Here is a 14,226-nt window from a genome sequence, read left to right as displayed (position 1 = left end):
TTAAATCTACCTCTTTACTTATACCATAGCTGTGTTCCAGAACTAAAAAGTTTTTACAATTTTTACGACTTTTACACATTTTACTCGAAAAAGCGTTCCCGTTCTCTTTAAACAAAGATGGCGCTGAATGACGCTCTCTTTAAAAACTTTTTACACTACAAATTTAGGCGAGTAAAAAAATAGTAACATGGTTGCCGGCGTCTGATTGGCTGATACGCCGACTTTGACATTTGTTCCAGTTTTTTTGACGTATTTTCCATTTTTCCGTTCCCGAACTATTTCAAAAAACTTTTGTGTGAGAAAACATTTTTAACAGTTCTCTCTTTTACGAGTTTTACTATTAAAAAGTACGGGAACAAAGCTCATGCTTTCTAGCTTATGCGTTGCATAAAATCGTCTCTTGTCTTCGATTACATATCCCTACCAGTGGCGTCTAAAACTATCGATTGCCAGCGAAGGCTTGATTTCCAACGTACTTTTTGAAAATTTTGTTTATTTTTCAAGCGTTTCTTGTAGGCAAAATAAACTCAAAGCGAAAATAGAAAACTAATAAACTTTATAAAAGCACGTTTCCGTCGCTATTTTAATTGTTTTTATACGGAAACACGGTAAATTTAAATTGATCTTTATAAAAAGTTATCATTTCCCAGTGAATGTGTTCAATGTTTTTTCTTGATTCTTCCATTACATTGTTCTTCCCGCTCGATTCAATTGCGATTTTTTTGTTATGCATAGTACACACGGTCCAACAAAACTGACAGTCATCGAGGTCTATTTCGTTAATATCAAAGTCTAGCTGAATAATTACTTTCCTAATCACTAAATTATACCTTAAGTGTTGTATTTCAATCATTTTTAGCTAACAAAAAGTTTTAATTTGCCAGAAAATTGCCGTAAAAGTACGTTGACTGTCAGTTTTGTTGGACCGTGTGTACTATGCTTTACTTAGAACTCAAGAATCGATTTTTCGATCCTTTGATTCTTACTTAGAACTCACTTGGATAAAAGAATCGTTCGGTCGAGATGACTCCTTAGTTGAAAATGTGAACGTTTTAGTGTACAATGCTTCGCGTTTAACACTGCCGTACCGTTAGATTAACTGTATATTTCTGTATATTTCATTTTCGTGGTACGTTAAAAAGTCAAAACAGAATTGAACCTTCTGCAAGAATCGAAGAATCATAATCGGCGGCGGCGACTTAAAGTCGACTTTGAGTCGACGTTTATTAAATTAAATATTCAAAAAAAAAAAATCAGTATTGACATCCCTATTTTCCTATTCAGCAAGGTTCAGTGTTGACATCCCTATTTTCACTATTTTCAACGAATGGAAACACAAAGCGGAACAACGTCTGGAAGCAACGAAAATTAAATTCGTTGATTTCCAATTTCCAATTCCCATAGATAACTATTCCTATCTCTTTCTCTCCGTTACGCGATTTATCTATTCCGCAAAGGGAAATTATCTTATCAACTAATTTTTTTGGAATTATGGGAATGCGAGAAGAGGACGAGCTATCGGAACAATCGGAGACTGGAGGAAACGGCAAAAATAAAAGAATTTTCTTGTTTGGAGGGAAAAAATCCTTGGATTTTTTGGATTTGATTGGATAACTAACTAAGTGGAGAGCAAAATGTTTACGACAGTGACCACAAGCAAGTATCGGCATCGGTATATACATGCAGATATGGGTCTTGAGGTTATTTTAGCCGCAGCCCTCCCAAGGGACCCTGATGATTCCTGATTACAACGGCTTTTCCGTGTTGATGTCTATACTTCCCGAGACAAGGGTCTGCTATTGCTTCTATCCATGTAAGTAAGGGTGCTTCTATTTTAAAGGTTTGGTTTGGCTTCAATATCCTCCGAAACAGCGACACTTCGTTGAGGTTCGTTTTGATTAGGGTGTCGAAAACCGAAACCGGTTAAACGGTTTTGAGTTACAAATAGCGCTTCTTATCGCGATTCCAACCTTATATTGCTTTTGTTGCCGAAATGTATACTTCCCGAGTTATGGGCCTCCAAAGATCCACAAAGGCCCTAACCTATAACTTTGGCAAAACATCGCAGAAAATTTAAAAAAAAAATTTCCACAGATAGTGTTTTTTATCCCGATTCCAATGATGAATTTTAGACTAGGGCCTTTGTGGAACTTTGGAGGCCCATATCTAGGGAAGTATACTTTTCCGCAACAAAAGCAATACATCATTGGAATCGGGATAAAAAACACGATCTGTGGTAAATTTTATACCCTACACCACTATGTGGGGAGGGTATTATAAGTTGGTTTTGGCCAAAAAGTTTGTAACTCATCGAAATAATGGTCATAGACTCATACTTATATATACCAAAATGAATGTCTCGACGAGCTGAGTCGATCTGGCTATGTGTGTCCGTCCGTCAGTCCGTCCGTCTGTTCATCTAAACCTTGTAATCACACTACAGGCCGGAATTTTGATCGCTCATCACGAAATTTTCTCACAGAGATAGAAACATATTAATGTTGGTGATGTCGATAGTAGTCAAATATAAAATTAAATATTAATTATTTTGGTTCAGTTCGCCTTAAGTCATTTGGTATAAAAGCCAGATAGGTGAAAACTTTCGTATCTCCCTAAAAGATATGTTTTCGAGTGAAACGACAGAAGTAGTGGTGTAGGGTATCACATAGTCGCCCCGTACCGACTATAGCCTTTTCACACTTGTTTTTTTTTTAATTTTCTGCGGTGGGTCGGTAAAGGAAAGATAAGCCACCGAAAAATCCGGTTATTGGGTCGGTTAACCGGCTTAAAAAATAGTAATATTTTTATTCTTTAAAGTAAACTAAACTTAACGATCACAAGGTACGGGCAAAGTTGTTAATGTCAGATACCTTTAAATTTGAAAAATATTTTGTGTAAAATGCATATTTGTGCCAATCTAATTCAATTGAACGATCTATGAAAAAAACTGCGTACACGTAATATAACACAGTAGTTTGAATGACGTTACTCATACGTTTTTGAATTAGTACTAGGAACTTGTCGAATTTAAAGTTGTATAGGGTAACGATAACTAAATGCATGTTTGATTTCGGCACGATGATTTGACGTTCTCAACGCAAGAGGGAGAATCCAGACTTAATAAAATGTAAACTTAATTCTTTTGGTACACAATTTTATATATGTATGTAAGGGTTTTTAGTATTCTTAGAGCACAATTGTGTCTTAATTTTTCTTTCCCCACTTCGAGGTTGAATGTCAAGTAACTGGGATCTTATGAGATAACTATATAATAACCAGGTCGTTATACTTAACTAGCAAAGTACCCGCTACTTCCTATGCGGAAAGGATATACAAAACAAATATATAATATAGAACGGTGAACATGGAAATTTTTTGTACTAATTCCTATTTTAATTGATATTTATTTTCATGTAAGTACAATTCGTACCACATAAGTCTGATTTTCCTCACGCCTACACATCAAGATATTTTAGTTGGGGTGCTCAGCGCCAAGACAAAATCGGCGGCGGCTCGACTCGAAGAAAACGAGCGGCGGCGCGCCGCCGATTTTCAGCCGACTGGCTTCCTCCTCTGTTCCCGCTCGATTCAATTGCGATTTTTTTTTTTGTTATTTTGCAAATAAATAAAGGATTTAATTGCGTTTTCAGTGTTGAAAGGAAAAAAGTGTATAATATTTGTGAAAGGTAAGTAAATGAAATGAATTTTGTTGTTGCAATGTAACTTTAATTAAAGAATAATTAATTTTAGAATAGGAAAAAAATAGGAAAACATTAATACTTTGGAAGCTAGATATTCTTCTTGCTAAGTTAATATGAAGGATGCCAAGAAGTATGTAGTAGCAAACCTATAAAGGCGATTACTGTTTAAACGAATGTTTATGGGAAACGTTTAACTTGTACTTATCAGTGGGTCAAAATCCTGGATATTGATTAAAGGCAACTCAGTTTAAGTACCTGTTAGTATGTATGGGCCTTTCAAGTTCTTTCTAGGGTTTAGAGCGTGTAAATTTAGCAAATTGACTAATACCCCAATTCTTGCTATCAACCAAAAAATGATAAATGGTGATTAAGGGGAAAAAATTCCTGGAGAATGCTCATCTTGTTGATTTATTCACTGAATGCACTTACGATTGTTGTTGTAGCAGCATATATGTTTGTATGTTCATTGTTCTGTTCTGGGTTTATCTCCAGCTCTAGGAATGTGGCTGCGATGGGCTGCTGGAGTTAGTTGAGTAGTTGGTGAACATTAACTAGTCATGTAAAATTTATACTTTTAAAGCAGTGTTCACCAGCGAGCCCGTACTGAGAGCAACTGAGAATACATTACCGTGTGTTTTGGATTGAAAGTTACGATAATTTGCTCTCAGTGGCAGCTCGCTGGTGAACACTGTTTTAAAGCCTCTAATTTTTCTCATTTTAAAATCCAACGACTAGCGAAAGAAAACTTATAAATAATGGCCCATTAGGTACGTTTTAAACCCTTGGCACATAGATTAGAACATTTGTTATGTAAAAGCCTCTAAAAAAAGCAATGCTAAGGTTAGCATTAAGTCCTTATTTATAGTCCTTGATGTAAAATCCAATCTTATATATTTTAATCCTTTGTCTTCCTCCCTTTTTTTTCTATATTTTCAGATTTTTCTTGTTGTGAATTTTGTGTTTTCAATTTGTGTGTCAATTTCGTTGTTTATTTGTGTAAAAAATGAGTTGCGATTCAACAGGCGCTGCCGATTCAGGCATGGTGGACAATAAGGAAATTCTTTCCAGATCAATTTTAGATTCCACCGATCTAATTGACAATATGACAAGTTTCTTGGAAGCTGGTGCTGTTGACGTTGACAAGAAAATTCTACGGAATATGGCATTGGCTTTGACCAAACATTTGAATGAGTAAGTAACCTGTACATGCATTTTGTTTACAGTTCCACAGCAATATAATGTTAAATGATTGGAGATTGATCACCAAATAACAATAAGATGGATCCTTATAAGTCAACTTATCTCTTATCTTATTTACCCCATTTGGGATACAATTGTTAAGGGTCATTAATACAGCATCCAAGCATTAACACACTTTACATATTAGAAGTTGTTTGTTTGTTCTTTGATTCGTTTTTTTGCACATCTATTTGGCAAAAGTCCAAATTAAAGTATTTTTATCTTTTGTGAGTGTTGTGTTGTCTACCTTTCGTTAAAACTAAGAAAGAAAACACAAGTGAGACTAATGTCACAAATGTGCCTAGCGCGCTAATACAATTGGCACAAGTGCTGACGATTTTTGTAGAATATACTATGGTGACAAAGTGACGCCAAAATTTACATACTATGTGAATGAATGGTTTACACTTGGATGCAAAAAATAATGTCAGAAAGTAGATAAAATAAATATAACATAAAAAATGTCATAGTTTGCAGAGATAACATCGAAAGATCAGATCTGTGTAGACCAGTTATGATGCCAATTTTTTTATTGTAAGCAAAAATATCTAGATATTACATATACAAATACTTTTCTAATGCACTGTATATTTTTTAGAAGACTTAAATCTTCATCTATATAGTACATATATTCCAATCTAATATATATTTACATCATTGATAATACGAAAACATACAAAAACAGTATTAAAAAAGGGGCCAACGAACCGTCATCATCATCATCATGAACATCAGGCATTCGTCACCATCCCATTCACATTCACAATTTCTTCGTGTAGTAGTTTTTAGAGAATTTCATTATAATCAAAAAAAGTATCAAGAATAGCTGTTGCCGAGTAACGCCTTAATTTTATATGACATAATTTTCTTTGGAAGCGGCAATAAATAAAGGCAAGGTATCCGCAATTTTTTTGCCATGTAGAAAATTAAGATTTTTATTAATAAACTAATAATGTTGTTGATATGTATGTTCTAGATATTAGAGTGATGAAAACCGAACAAAACGGCATAGAGGCACACAAAATCCTACTTGCACCAACAACAGCATTCGTCAAAATCGAGTAAAGTATAGGGTAATGGTGCTATAATGCTATTCATAGATTGGAATGACCAAACTTTGGATTTTTTTCTGGAGTCAATGATAATAGAAAAAAAAAAAAACACTATCGGAGGCCTTCTCTGTATTGAAGACCCTTAGGTGATCTTCTATAAATGGAAGACACTATGTTTTCTATTGATAGAAGATCTCTAAGATATTAAACCTCCTTTTGGTGCACTTTGTTAATGGGTCTATAAAAGCACCCTTCTTTTCAGAAAGGATATATAGAAGCACCCTTCTTTTCAGAAAGGATATATAGAAGCACCCTTCTTTTCAGAAAGGATATATAGAAGCACCCTTCTTTTCAGAAAGGATATATAGAAGCACCCTTCTTTTCAGAAAGGATATATAGAAGCACCCTTCTTTTCAGAAAGGATATATAGAAGCACCCTTCTTTTCAGAAAGGATATATAGAAGCACCCTTTCTTTCGGAAAGGGTATATAGAAGCACCCTTTCTTTCGGAAAGGGTATATAGAAGCACCCTTTCTTTCGGAAAGGGTATATAGAAGCACCCTTTCTTTCGGAAAGGGTATATAGAAGCACCCTTTCTTTCGGAAAGGGTATATAGAAGCACCCTTTCTTTCGGAAAGGGTATATAGAAGCACCCTTTCTTTCGGAAAGGGTATATAGAAGCACCCTTTCTTTCGGAAAGGGTATATAGAAGCACCCTTTCTTTCGGAAAGGGTATATAGAAGCACCCTTTCTTTCGGAAAGGGTATATAGAAGCACCCTTTCTTTCGGAAAGGGTATATAGAAGCACCCTTTCTTTCGGAAAGGGTATATAGAAGCACCCTTTCTTTCGGAAAGGGTATATAGAAGCACCCTTTCTTTCGGAAAGGGTATATAGAAGCACCCTTTCTTTCGGAAAGGGTATATAGAAGCACCCTTTCTTTCGGAAAGGGTATATAGAAGCACCCTTTCTTTCGGAAAGGGTATATAGAAGCACCCTTTCTTTCGGAAAGGGTATATAGAAGCACCCTTTCTTTCGGAAAGGGTATATAGAAGCACCCTTTCTTTCGGAAAGGGTATATAGAAGCACCCTTTCTTTCGGAAAGGGTATATAGAAGCACCCTTTCTTTCGGAAAGGGTATATAGAAGCACCCTTTCTTTCGGAAAGGGTATATAGAAGCACCCTTTCTTTCGGAAAGGGTATATAGAAGCACCCTTCTTTTCAGAAAGGATATATAGAAGCACCCTTTCTTTCGGAAAGGGTATATAGAAGCACCCTTTTTCGGAAACGAGAAGCACCCTTTGGTATATAGAAGCACCCTTTCTTTCGGAAAGGGTATATAGAAGCACCCTTTCTTTCGGAAAGGGTATATAGAAGCACCCTTTCTTTCGGAAAGGGTATAAGAAGCACCCTTTCTTTCGGAAGGGTATAGAAGACCCTTAGGGGTATATAGAAGCACCTTTCTTTCGGAAGGGTATAGAGCCCCTTCTTTCGGAAAGGGTATATAGAAGCACCCTTTCTTTCGGAAAGGGTATATAGAAGCACCCTTTCTTTCGGAAAGGGTATATAGAAGCACCCTTTCTTTCGGAAAGGGTATATAGAAGCACCCTTTCTTTCGGAAAGGGTATATAGAAGCACCCTTTCTTTCGGAAAGGGTATATAGAAGCACCCTTTCTTTCGGAAAGGGTATATAGAAGCACCCTTTCTTTCGGAAAGGGTATATAGAAGCACCCTTTCTTTCGGAAAGGGTATATAGAAGCACCCTTTCTTTCGGAAAGGGTATATAGAAGCACCCTTTCTTTCGGAAAGGGTATATAGAAGCACCCTTTCTTTCGGAAAGGGTATATAGAAGCACCCTTTCTTTCGGAAAGGGTATATAGAAGCACCCTTTCTTTCGGAAAGGGTATATAGAAGCACCCTTTCTTTCGGAAAGGGTATATAGAAGCACCCTTTCTTTCGGAAAGGGTATATAGAAGCACCCTTTCTTTCGGAAAGGGTATATAGAAGCACCCTTTCTTTCGGAAAGGGTATATAGAAGCACCCTTTCTTTCGGAAAGGGTATATAGAAGCACCCTTTCTTTCGGAAAGGGTATATAGAAGCACCCTTTCTTTCGGAAAGGGTATATAGAAGCACCCTTTCTTTCGGAAAGGGTATATAGAAGCACCCTTTCTTTCGGAAAGGGTATATAGAAGCACCCTTTCTTTCGGAAAGGGTATATAGAAGCACCCTTTCTTTCGGAAAGGGTATATAGAAGCACCCTTTCTTTCGGAAAGGGTATATAGAAGCACCCTTTCTTTCGGAAAGGGTATATAGAAGCACCCTTTCTTTCGGAAAGGGTATATAGAAGCACCCTTTCTTTCGGAAAGGGTATATAGAAGCACCCTTTCTTTCGGAAAGGGTATATAGAAGCACCCTTTCTTTCGGAAAGGGTATATAGAAGCACCCTTTCTTTCGGAAAGGGTATATAGAAGCACCCTTTCTTTCGGAAAGGGTATATAGAAGCACCCTTTCTTTCGGAAAGGGTATATAGAAGCACCCTTTCTTTCGGAAAGGGTATATAGAAGCACCCTTTCTTTCGGAAAGGGTATATAGAAGCACCCTTTCTTTCGGAAAGGGTATATAGAAGCACCCTTTCTTTCGGAAAGGGTATATAGAAGCACCCTTTCTTTCGGAAAGGGTATATAGAAGCACCCTTTCTTTCGGAAAGGGTATATAGAAGCACCCTTTCTTTCGGAAAGGGTATATAGAAGCACCCTTTCTTTCGGAAAGGGTATATAGAAGCACCCTTTCTTTCGGAAAGGGTATATAGAAGCACCCTTTCTTTCGGAAAGGGTATATAGAAGCACCCTTTCTTTCGGAAAGGGTATATAGAAGCACCCTTTCTTTCGGAAAGGGTATATAGAAGCACCCTTTCTTTCGGAAAGGGTATATAGAAGCACCCTTTCTTTCGGAAAGGGTATATAGAAGCACCCTTTCTTTCGGAAAGGGTATATAGAAGCACCCTTTCTTTCGGAAAGGGTATATAGAAGCACCCTTTCTTTCGGAAAGGGTATATAGAAGCACCCTTTCTTTCGGAAAGGGTATATAGAAGCACCCTTTCTTTCGGAAAGGGTATATAGAAGCACCCTTTCTTTCGGAAAGGGTATATAGAAGCACCCTTTCTTTCGGAAAGGGTATATAGAAGCACCCTTTCTTTCGGAAAGGGTATATAGAAGCACCCTTTCTTTCGGAAAGGGTATATAGAAGCACCCTTTCTTTCGGAAAGGGTATATAGAAGCACCCTTTCTTTCGGAAAGGGTATATAGAAGCACCCTTTCTTTCGGAAAGGGTATATAGAAGCACCCTTTCTTTCGGAAAGGGTATATAGAAGCACCCTTTCTTTCGGAAAGGGTATATAGAAGCACCCTTTCTTTCGGAAAGGGTATATAGAAGCACCCTTTCTTTCGGAAAGGGTATATAGAAGCACCCTTTCTTTCGGAAAGGGTATATAGAAGCACCCTTTCTTTCGGAAAGGGTATATAGAAGCACCCTTTCTTTCGGAAAGGGTATATAGAAGCACCCTTTCTTTCGGAAAGGGTATATAGAAGCACCCTTTCTTTCGGAAAGGGTATATAGAAGCACCCTTTCTTTCGGAAAGGGTATATAGAAGCACCCTTTCTTTCGGAAAGGGTATATAGAAGCACCCTTTCTTTCGGAAAGGGTATATAGAAGCACCCTTTCTTTCGGAAAGGGTATATAGAAGCACCCTTTCTTTCGGAAAGGGTATATAGAAGCACCCTTTCTTTCGGAAAGGGTATATAGAAGCACCCTTTCTTTCGGAAAGGGTATATAGAAGCACCCTTTCTTTCGGAAAGGGTATATAGAAGCACCCTTTCTTTCGGAAAGGGTATATAGAAGCACCCTTTCTTTCGGAAAGGGTATATAGAAGCACCCTTTCTTTCGGAAAGGGTATATAGAAGCACCCTTTCTTTCGGAAAGGGTATATAGAAGCACCCTTTCTTTCGGAAAGGGTATATAGAAGCACCCTTTCTTTCGGAAAGGGTATATAGAAGCACCCTTTCTTTCGGAAAGGGTATATAGAAGCACCCTTTCTTTCGGAAAGGGTATATAGAAGCACCCTTTCTTTCGGAAAGGGTATATAGAAGCACCCTTTCTTTCGGAAAGGGTATATAGAAGCACCCTTTCTTTCGGAAAGGGTATATAGAAGCACCCTTTCTTTCGGAAAGGGTATATAGAAGCACCCTTTCTTTCGGAAAGGGTATATAGAAGCACCCTTTCTTTCGGAAAGGGTATATAGAAGCACCCTTTCTTTCGGAAAGGGTATATAGAAGCACCCTTTCTTTCGGAAAGGGTATATAGAAGCACCCTTTCTTTCGGAAAGGGTATATAGAAGCACCCTTTCTTTCGGAAAGGGTATATAGAAGCACCCTTTCTTTCGGAAAGGGTATATAGAAGCACCCTTTCTTTCGGAAAGGGTATATAGAAGCACCCTTTCTTTCGGAAAGGGTATATAGAAGCACCCTTTCTTTCGGAAAGGGTATATAGAAGCACCCTTTCTTTCGGAAAGGGTATATAGAAGCACCCTTTCTTTCGGAAAGGGTATATAGAAGCACCCTTTCTTTCGGAAAGGGTATATAGAAGCACCCTTTCTTTCGGAAAGGGTATATAGAAGCACCCTTTCTTTCGGAAAGGGTATATAGAAGCACCCTTTCTTTCGGAAAGGGTATATAGAAGCACCCTTTCTTTCGGAAAGGGTATATAGAAGCACCCTTTCTTTCGGAAAGGGTATATAGAAGCACCCTTTCTTTCGGAAAGGGTATATAGAAGCACCCTTTCTTTCGGAAAGGGTATATAGAAGCACCCTTTCTTTCGGAAAGGGTATATAGAAGCACCCTTTCTTTCGGAAAGGGTATATAGAAGCACCCTTTCTTTCGGAAAGGGTATATAGAAGCACCCTTTCTTTCGGAAAGGGTATATAGAAGCACCCTTTCTTTCGGAAAGGGTATATAGAAGCACCCTTTCTTTCGGAAAGGGTATATAGAAGCACCCTTTCTTTCGGAAAGGGTATATAGAAGCACCCTTTCTTTCGGAAAGGGTATATAGAAGCACCCTTTCTTTCGGAAAGGGTATATAGAAGCACCCTTTCTTTCGGAAAGGGTATATAGAAGCACCCTTTCTTTCGGAAAGGGTATATAGAAGCACCCTTTCTTTCGGAAAGGGTATATAGAAGCACCCTTTCTTTCGGAAAGGGTATATAGAAGCACCCTTTCTTTCGGAAAGGGTATATAGAAGCACCCTTTCTTTCGGAAAGGGTATATAGAAGCACCCTTTCTTTCGGAAAGGGTATATAGAAGCACCCTTTCTTTCGGAAAGGGTATATAGAAGCACCCTTTCTTTCGGAAAGGGTATATAGAAGCACCCTTTCTTTCGGAAAGGGTATATAGAAGCACCCTTTCTTTCGGAAAGGGTATATAGAAGCACCCTTTCTTTCGGAAAGGGTATATAGAAGCACCCTTTCTTTCGGAAAGGGTATATAGAAGCACCCTTTCTTTCGGAAAGGGTATATAGAAGCACCCTTTCTTTCGGAAAGGGTATATAGAAGCACCCTTTCTTTCGGAAAGGGTATATAGAAGCACCCTTTCTTTCGGAAAGGGTATATAGAAGCACCCTTTCTTTCGGAAAGGGTATATAGAAGCACCCTTTCTTTCGGAAAGGGTATATAGAAGCACCCTTTCTTTCGGAAAGGGTATATAGAAGCACCCTTTCTTTCGGAAAGGGTATATAGAAGCACCCTTTCTTTCGGAAAGGGTATATAGAAGCACCCTTTCTTTCGGAAAGGGTATATAGAAGCACCCTTTCTTTCGGAAAGGGTATATAGAAGCACCCTTTCTTTCGGAAAGGGTATATAGAAGCACCCTTTCTTTCGGAAAGGGTATATAGAAGCACCCTTTCTTTCGGAAAGGGTATATAGAAGCACCCTTTCTTTCGGAAAGGGTATATAGAAGCACCCTTTCTTTCGGAAAGGGTATATAGAAGCACCCTTTCTTTCGGAAAGGGTATATAGAAGCACCCTTTCTTTCGGAAAGGGTATATAGAAGCACCCTTTCTTTCGGAAAGGGTATATAGAAGCACCCTTTCTTTCGGAAAGGGTATATAGAAGCACCCTTTCTTTCGGAAAGGGTATATAGAAGCACCCTTTCTTTCGGAAAGGGTATATAGAAGCACCCTTTCTTTCGGAAAGGGTATATAGAAGCACCCTTTCTTTCGGAAAGGGTATATAGAAGCACCCTTTCTTTCGGAAAGGGTATATAGAAGCACCCTTTCTTTCGGAAAGGGTATATAGAAGCACCCTTTCTTTCGGAAAGGGTATATAGAAGCACCCTTTCTTTCGGAAAGGGTATATAGAAGCACCCTTTCTTTCGGAAAGGGTATATAGAAGCACCCTTTCTTTCGGAAAGGGTATACAGAAGCACCCTTTCTTTCGGAAAGGGTATACAGAAGCACCCTTTCTTTCGGAAAGGGTATATAGAAGCACCCTTTCTTTCGGAAAGGGTATATAGAAGCACCCTTTCTTTCGGAAAGGGTATATAGAAGCACCCTTTCTTTCGGAAAGGGTATATAGAAGCACCCTTTCTTTCGGAAAGGGTATATAGAAGCACCCTTTCTTTCGGAAAGGGTATATAGAAGCACCCTTTCTTTCGGAAAGGGTATATAGAAGCAACCTTTTCTTTCGGAAAGGGTATATAGAAGCAACCTTTTCTTTCGGAAAGGGTATATAGAAGCACCCTTTCTTTCGGAAAGGGTATATAGAAGCACCCTTTCTTTCGGAAAGGGTATATAGAAGCACCCTTTCTTTCGGAAAGGGTATATAGAAGCACCCTTTCTTTCGGAAAGGGTATATAGAAGCACCCTTTCTTTCGGAAAGGGTATATAGAAGCACCCTTTCTTTCGGAAAGGGTATATAGAAGCACCCTTTCTTTCGGAAAGGGTATATAGAAGCACCCTTTCTTTCGGAAAGGGTATATAGAAGCACCCTTTCTTTCGGAAAGGGTATATAGAAGCACCCTTTCTTTCGGAAAGGGTATATAGAAGCACCCTTTCTTTCGGAAAGGGTATATAGAAGCACCCTTTCTTTCGGAAAGGGTATATAGAAGCACCCTTTCTTTCGGAAAGGGTATATAGAAGCACCCTTTCTTTCGGAAAGGGTATATAGAAGCACCCTTTCTTTCGGAAAGGGTATATAGAAGCACCCTTTCTTTCGGAAAGGGTATATAGAAGCACCCTTTCTTTCGGAAAGGGTATATAGAAGCACCCTTTCTTTCGGAAAGGGTATATAGAAGCACCCTTTCTTTCGGAAAGGGTATATAGAAGCACCCTTTCTTTCGGAAAGGGTATATAGAAGCACCCTTTCTTTCGGAAAGGGTATATAGAAGCACCCTTTCTTTCGGAAAGGGTATATAGAAGCACCCTTTCTTTCGGAAAGGGTATATAGAAGCACCCTTTCTTTCGGAAAGGGTATATAGAAGCACCCTTTCTTTCGGAAAGGGTATATAGAAGCACCCTTTCTTTCGGAAAGGGTATATAGAAGCACCCTTTCTTTCGGAAAGGGTATATAGAAGCACCCTTTCTTTCGGAAAGGGTATATAGAAGCACCCTTTCTTTCGGAAAGGGTATATAGAAGCACCCTTTCTTTCGGAAAGGGTATATAGAAGCACCCTTTCTTTCGGAAAGGGTCTATAGAAGCATCCTTTCTTTGAGAAAGGGTCTATAGAAGCAACTATTATTTCGGAAAGGATCTATAGAAGCACTCTTTCTTTCTTTCTTTCAGAAAAGGTCTATAGAAGCAGCCTTTCATTCCGAAAGGGTCCATAGTAGCACAGTTTCTTTCAGAAAGGGTCCATAGTAGCACAGTTTCTTTCAGAAAGGGTCTATAGAAGCACCCTTTCTTTGAGAAAGTGTCTATAGCAGCACCCTTCTTTTCAGTAAGGGTATATAGAAGCAACCTTTATTTCGGAAAGGATCTATAGAAGCACTCTTTCTTTCTGTCTTTCTTTCTTTCAGAAAAGGTCTATAGAAGCAACCTTGTATCAGAAAGGCTCCATAGAAGCAACCTTTTATCAGAAAGGGTCTATAGAAGCAGCCTTTCTTTTAGAAAGGGACTAAAGAATTTTCTTTTAGAAAATTGCTGAATATGGCCGTAATCGACTCAACGTCATTATTAGAAGCTCTCTATGC

The 14,226-nt window shown here is 38.5% G+C and overlaps 1 protein-coding gene across 6 annotated transcripts in view; it reads left to right on the top strand.

Moving 5' to 3' along the window:
• The first annotated feature begins 1,284 nt into the window (after positions 1–1,284).
• cnn (phosphodiesterase 4D interacting protein centrosomin) overlaps positions 1,285–14,226 on the top strand; it is a 77,537-nt gene continuing 64,595 nt past the window's right edge. For 3 of the 6 annotated variants that reach the window (XM_073956558.1, XM_073956559.1, XM_073956552.1), the window contains exons 1-2: positions 1,431–1,813; positions 4,638–4,892. In XM_073956558.1, coding sequence (XP_073812659.1) covers positions 4,705–4,892 — 188 coding nt within the window. In that variant the 5' untranslated portion in view covers positions 1,431–1,813; positions 4,638–4,704. Of the gene's footprint in view, positions 1,814–3,418; positions 3,687–4,637; positions 4,893–14,226 lie in introns of all 6 variants that reach the window. The other 3 variants (XM_073956557.1, XM_073956553.1, XM_073956565.1) reach the window with 3 other exon arrangements.

This window comes from Musca autumnalis, unplaced genomic scaffold (assembly GCF_047663935.1).
Source record: "Musca autumnalis isolate F117 unplaced genomic scaffold, ASM4766393v1 scaffold_5, whole genome shotgun sequence".
NCBI classification, from domain to species: domain Eukaryota; kingdom Metazoa; phylum Arthropoda; class Insecta; order Diptera; family Muscidae; genus Musca; species Musca autumnalis.
The sequence above is the reverse complement of the archived record's forward strand: the minus strand, read 5'-3'. Positions and strand labels throughout refer to the sequence as shown.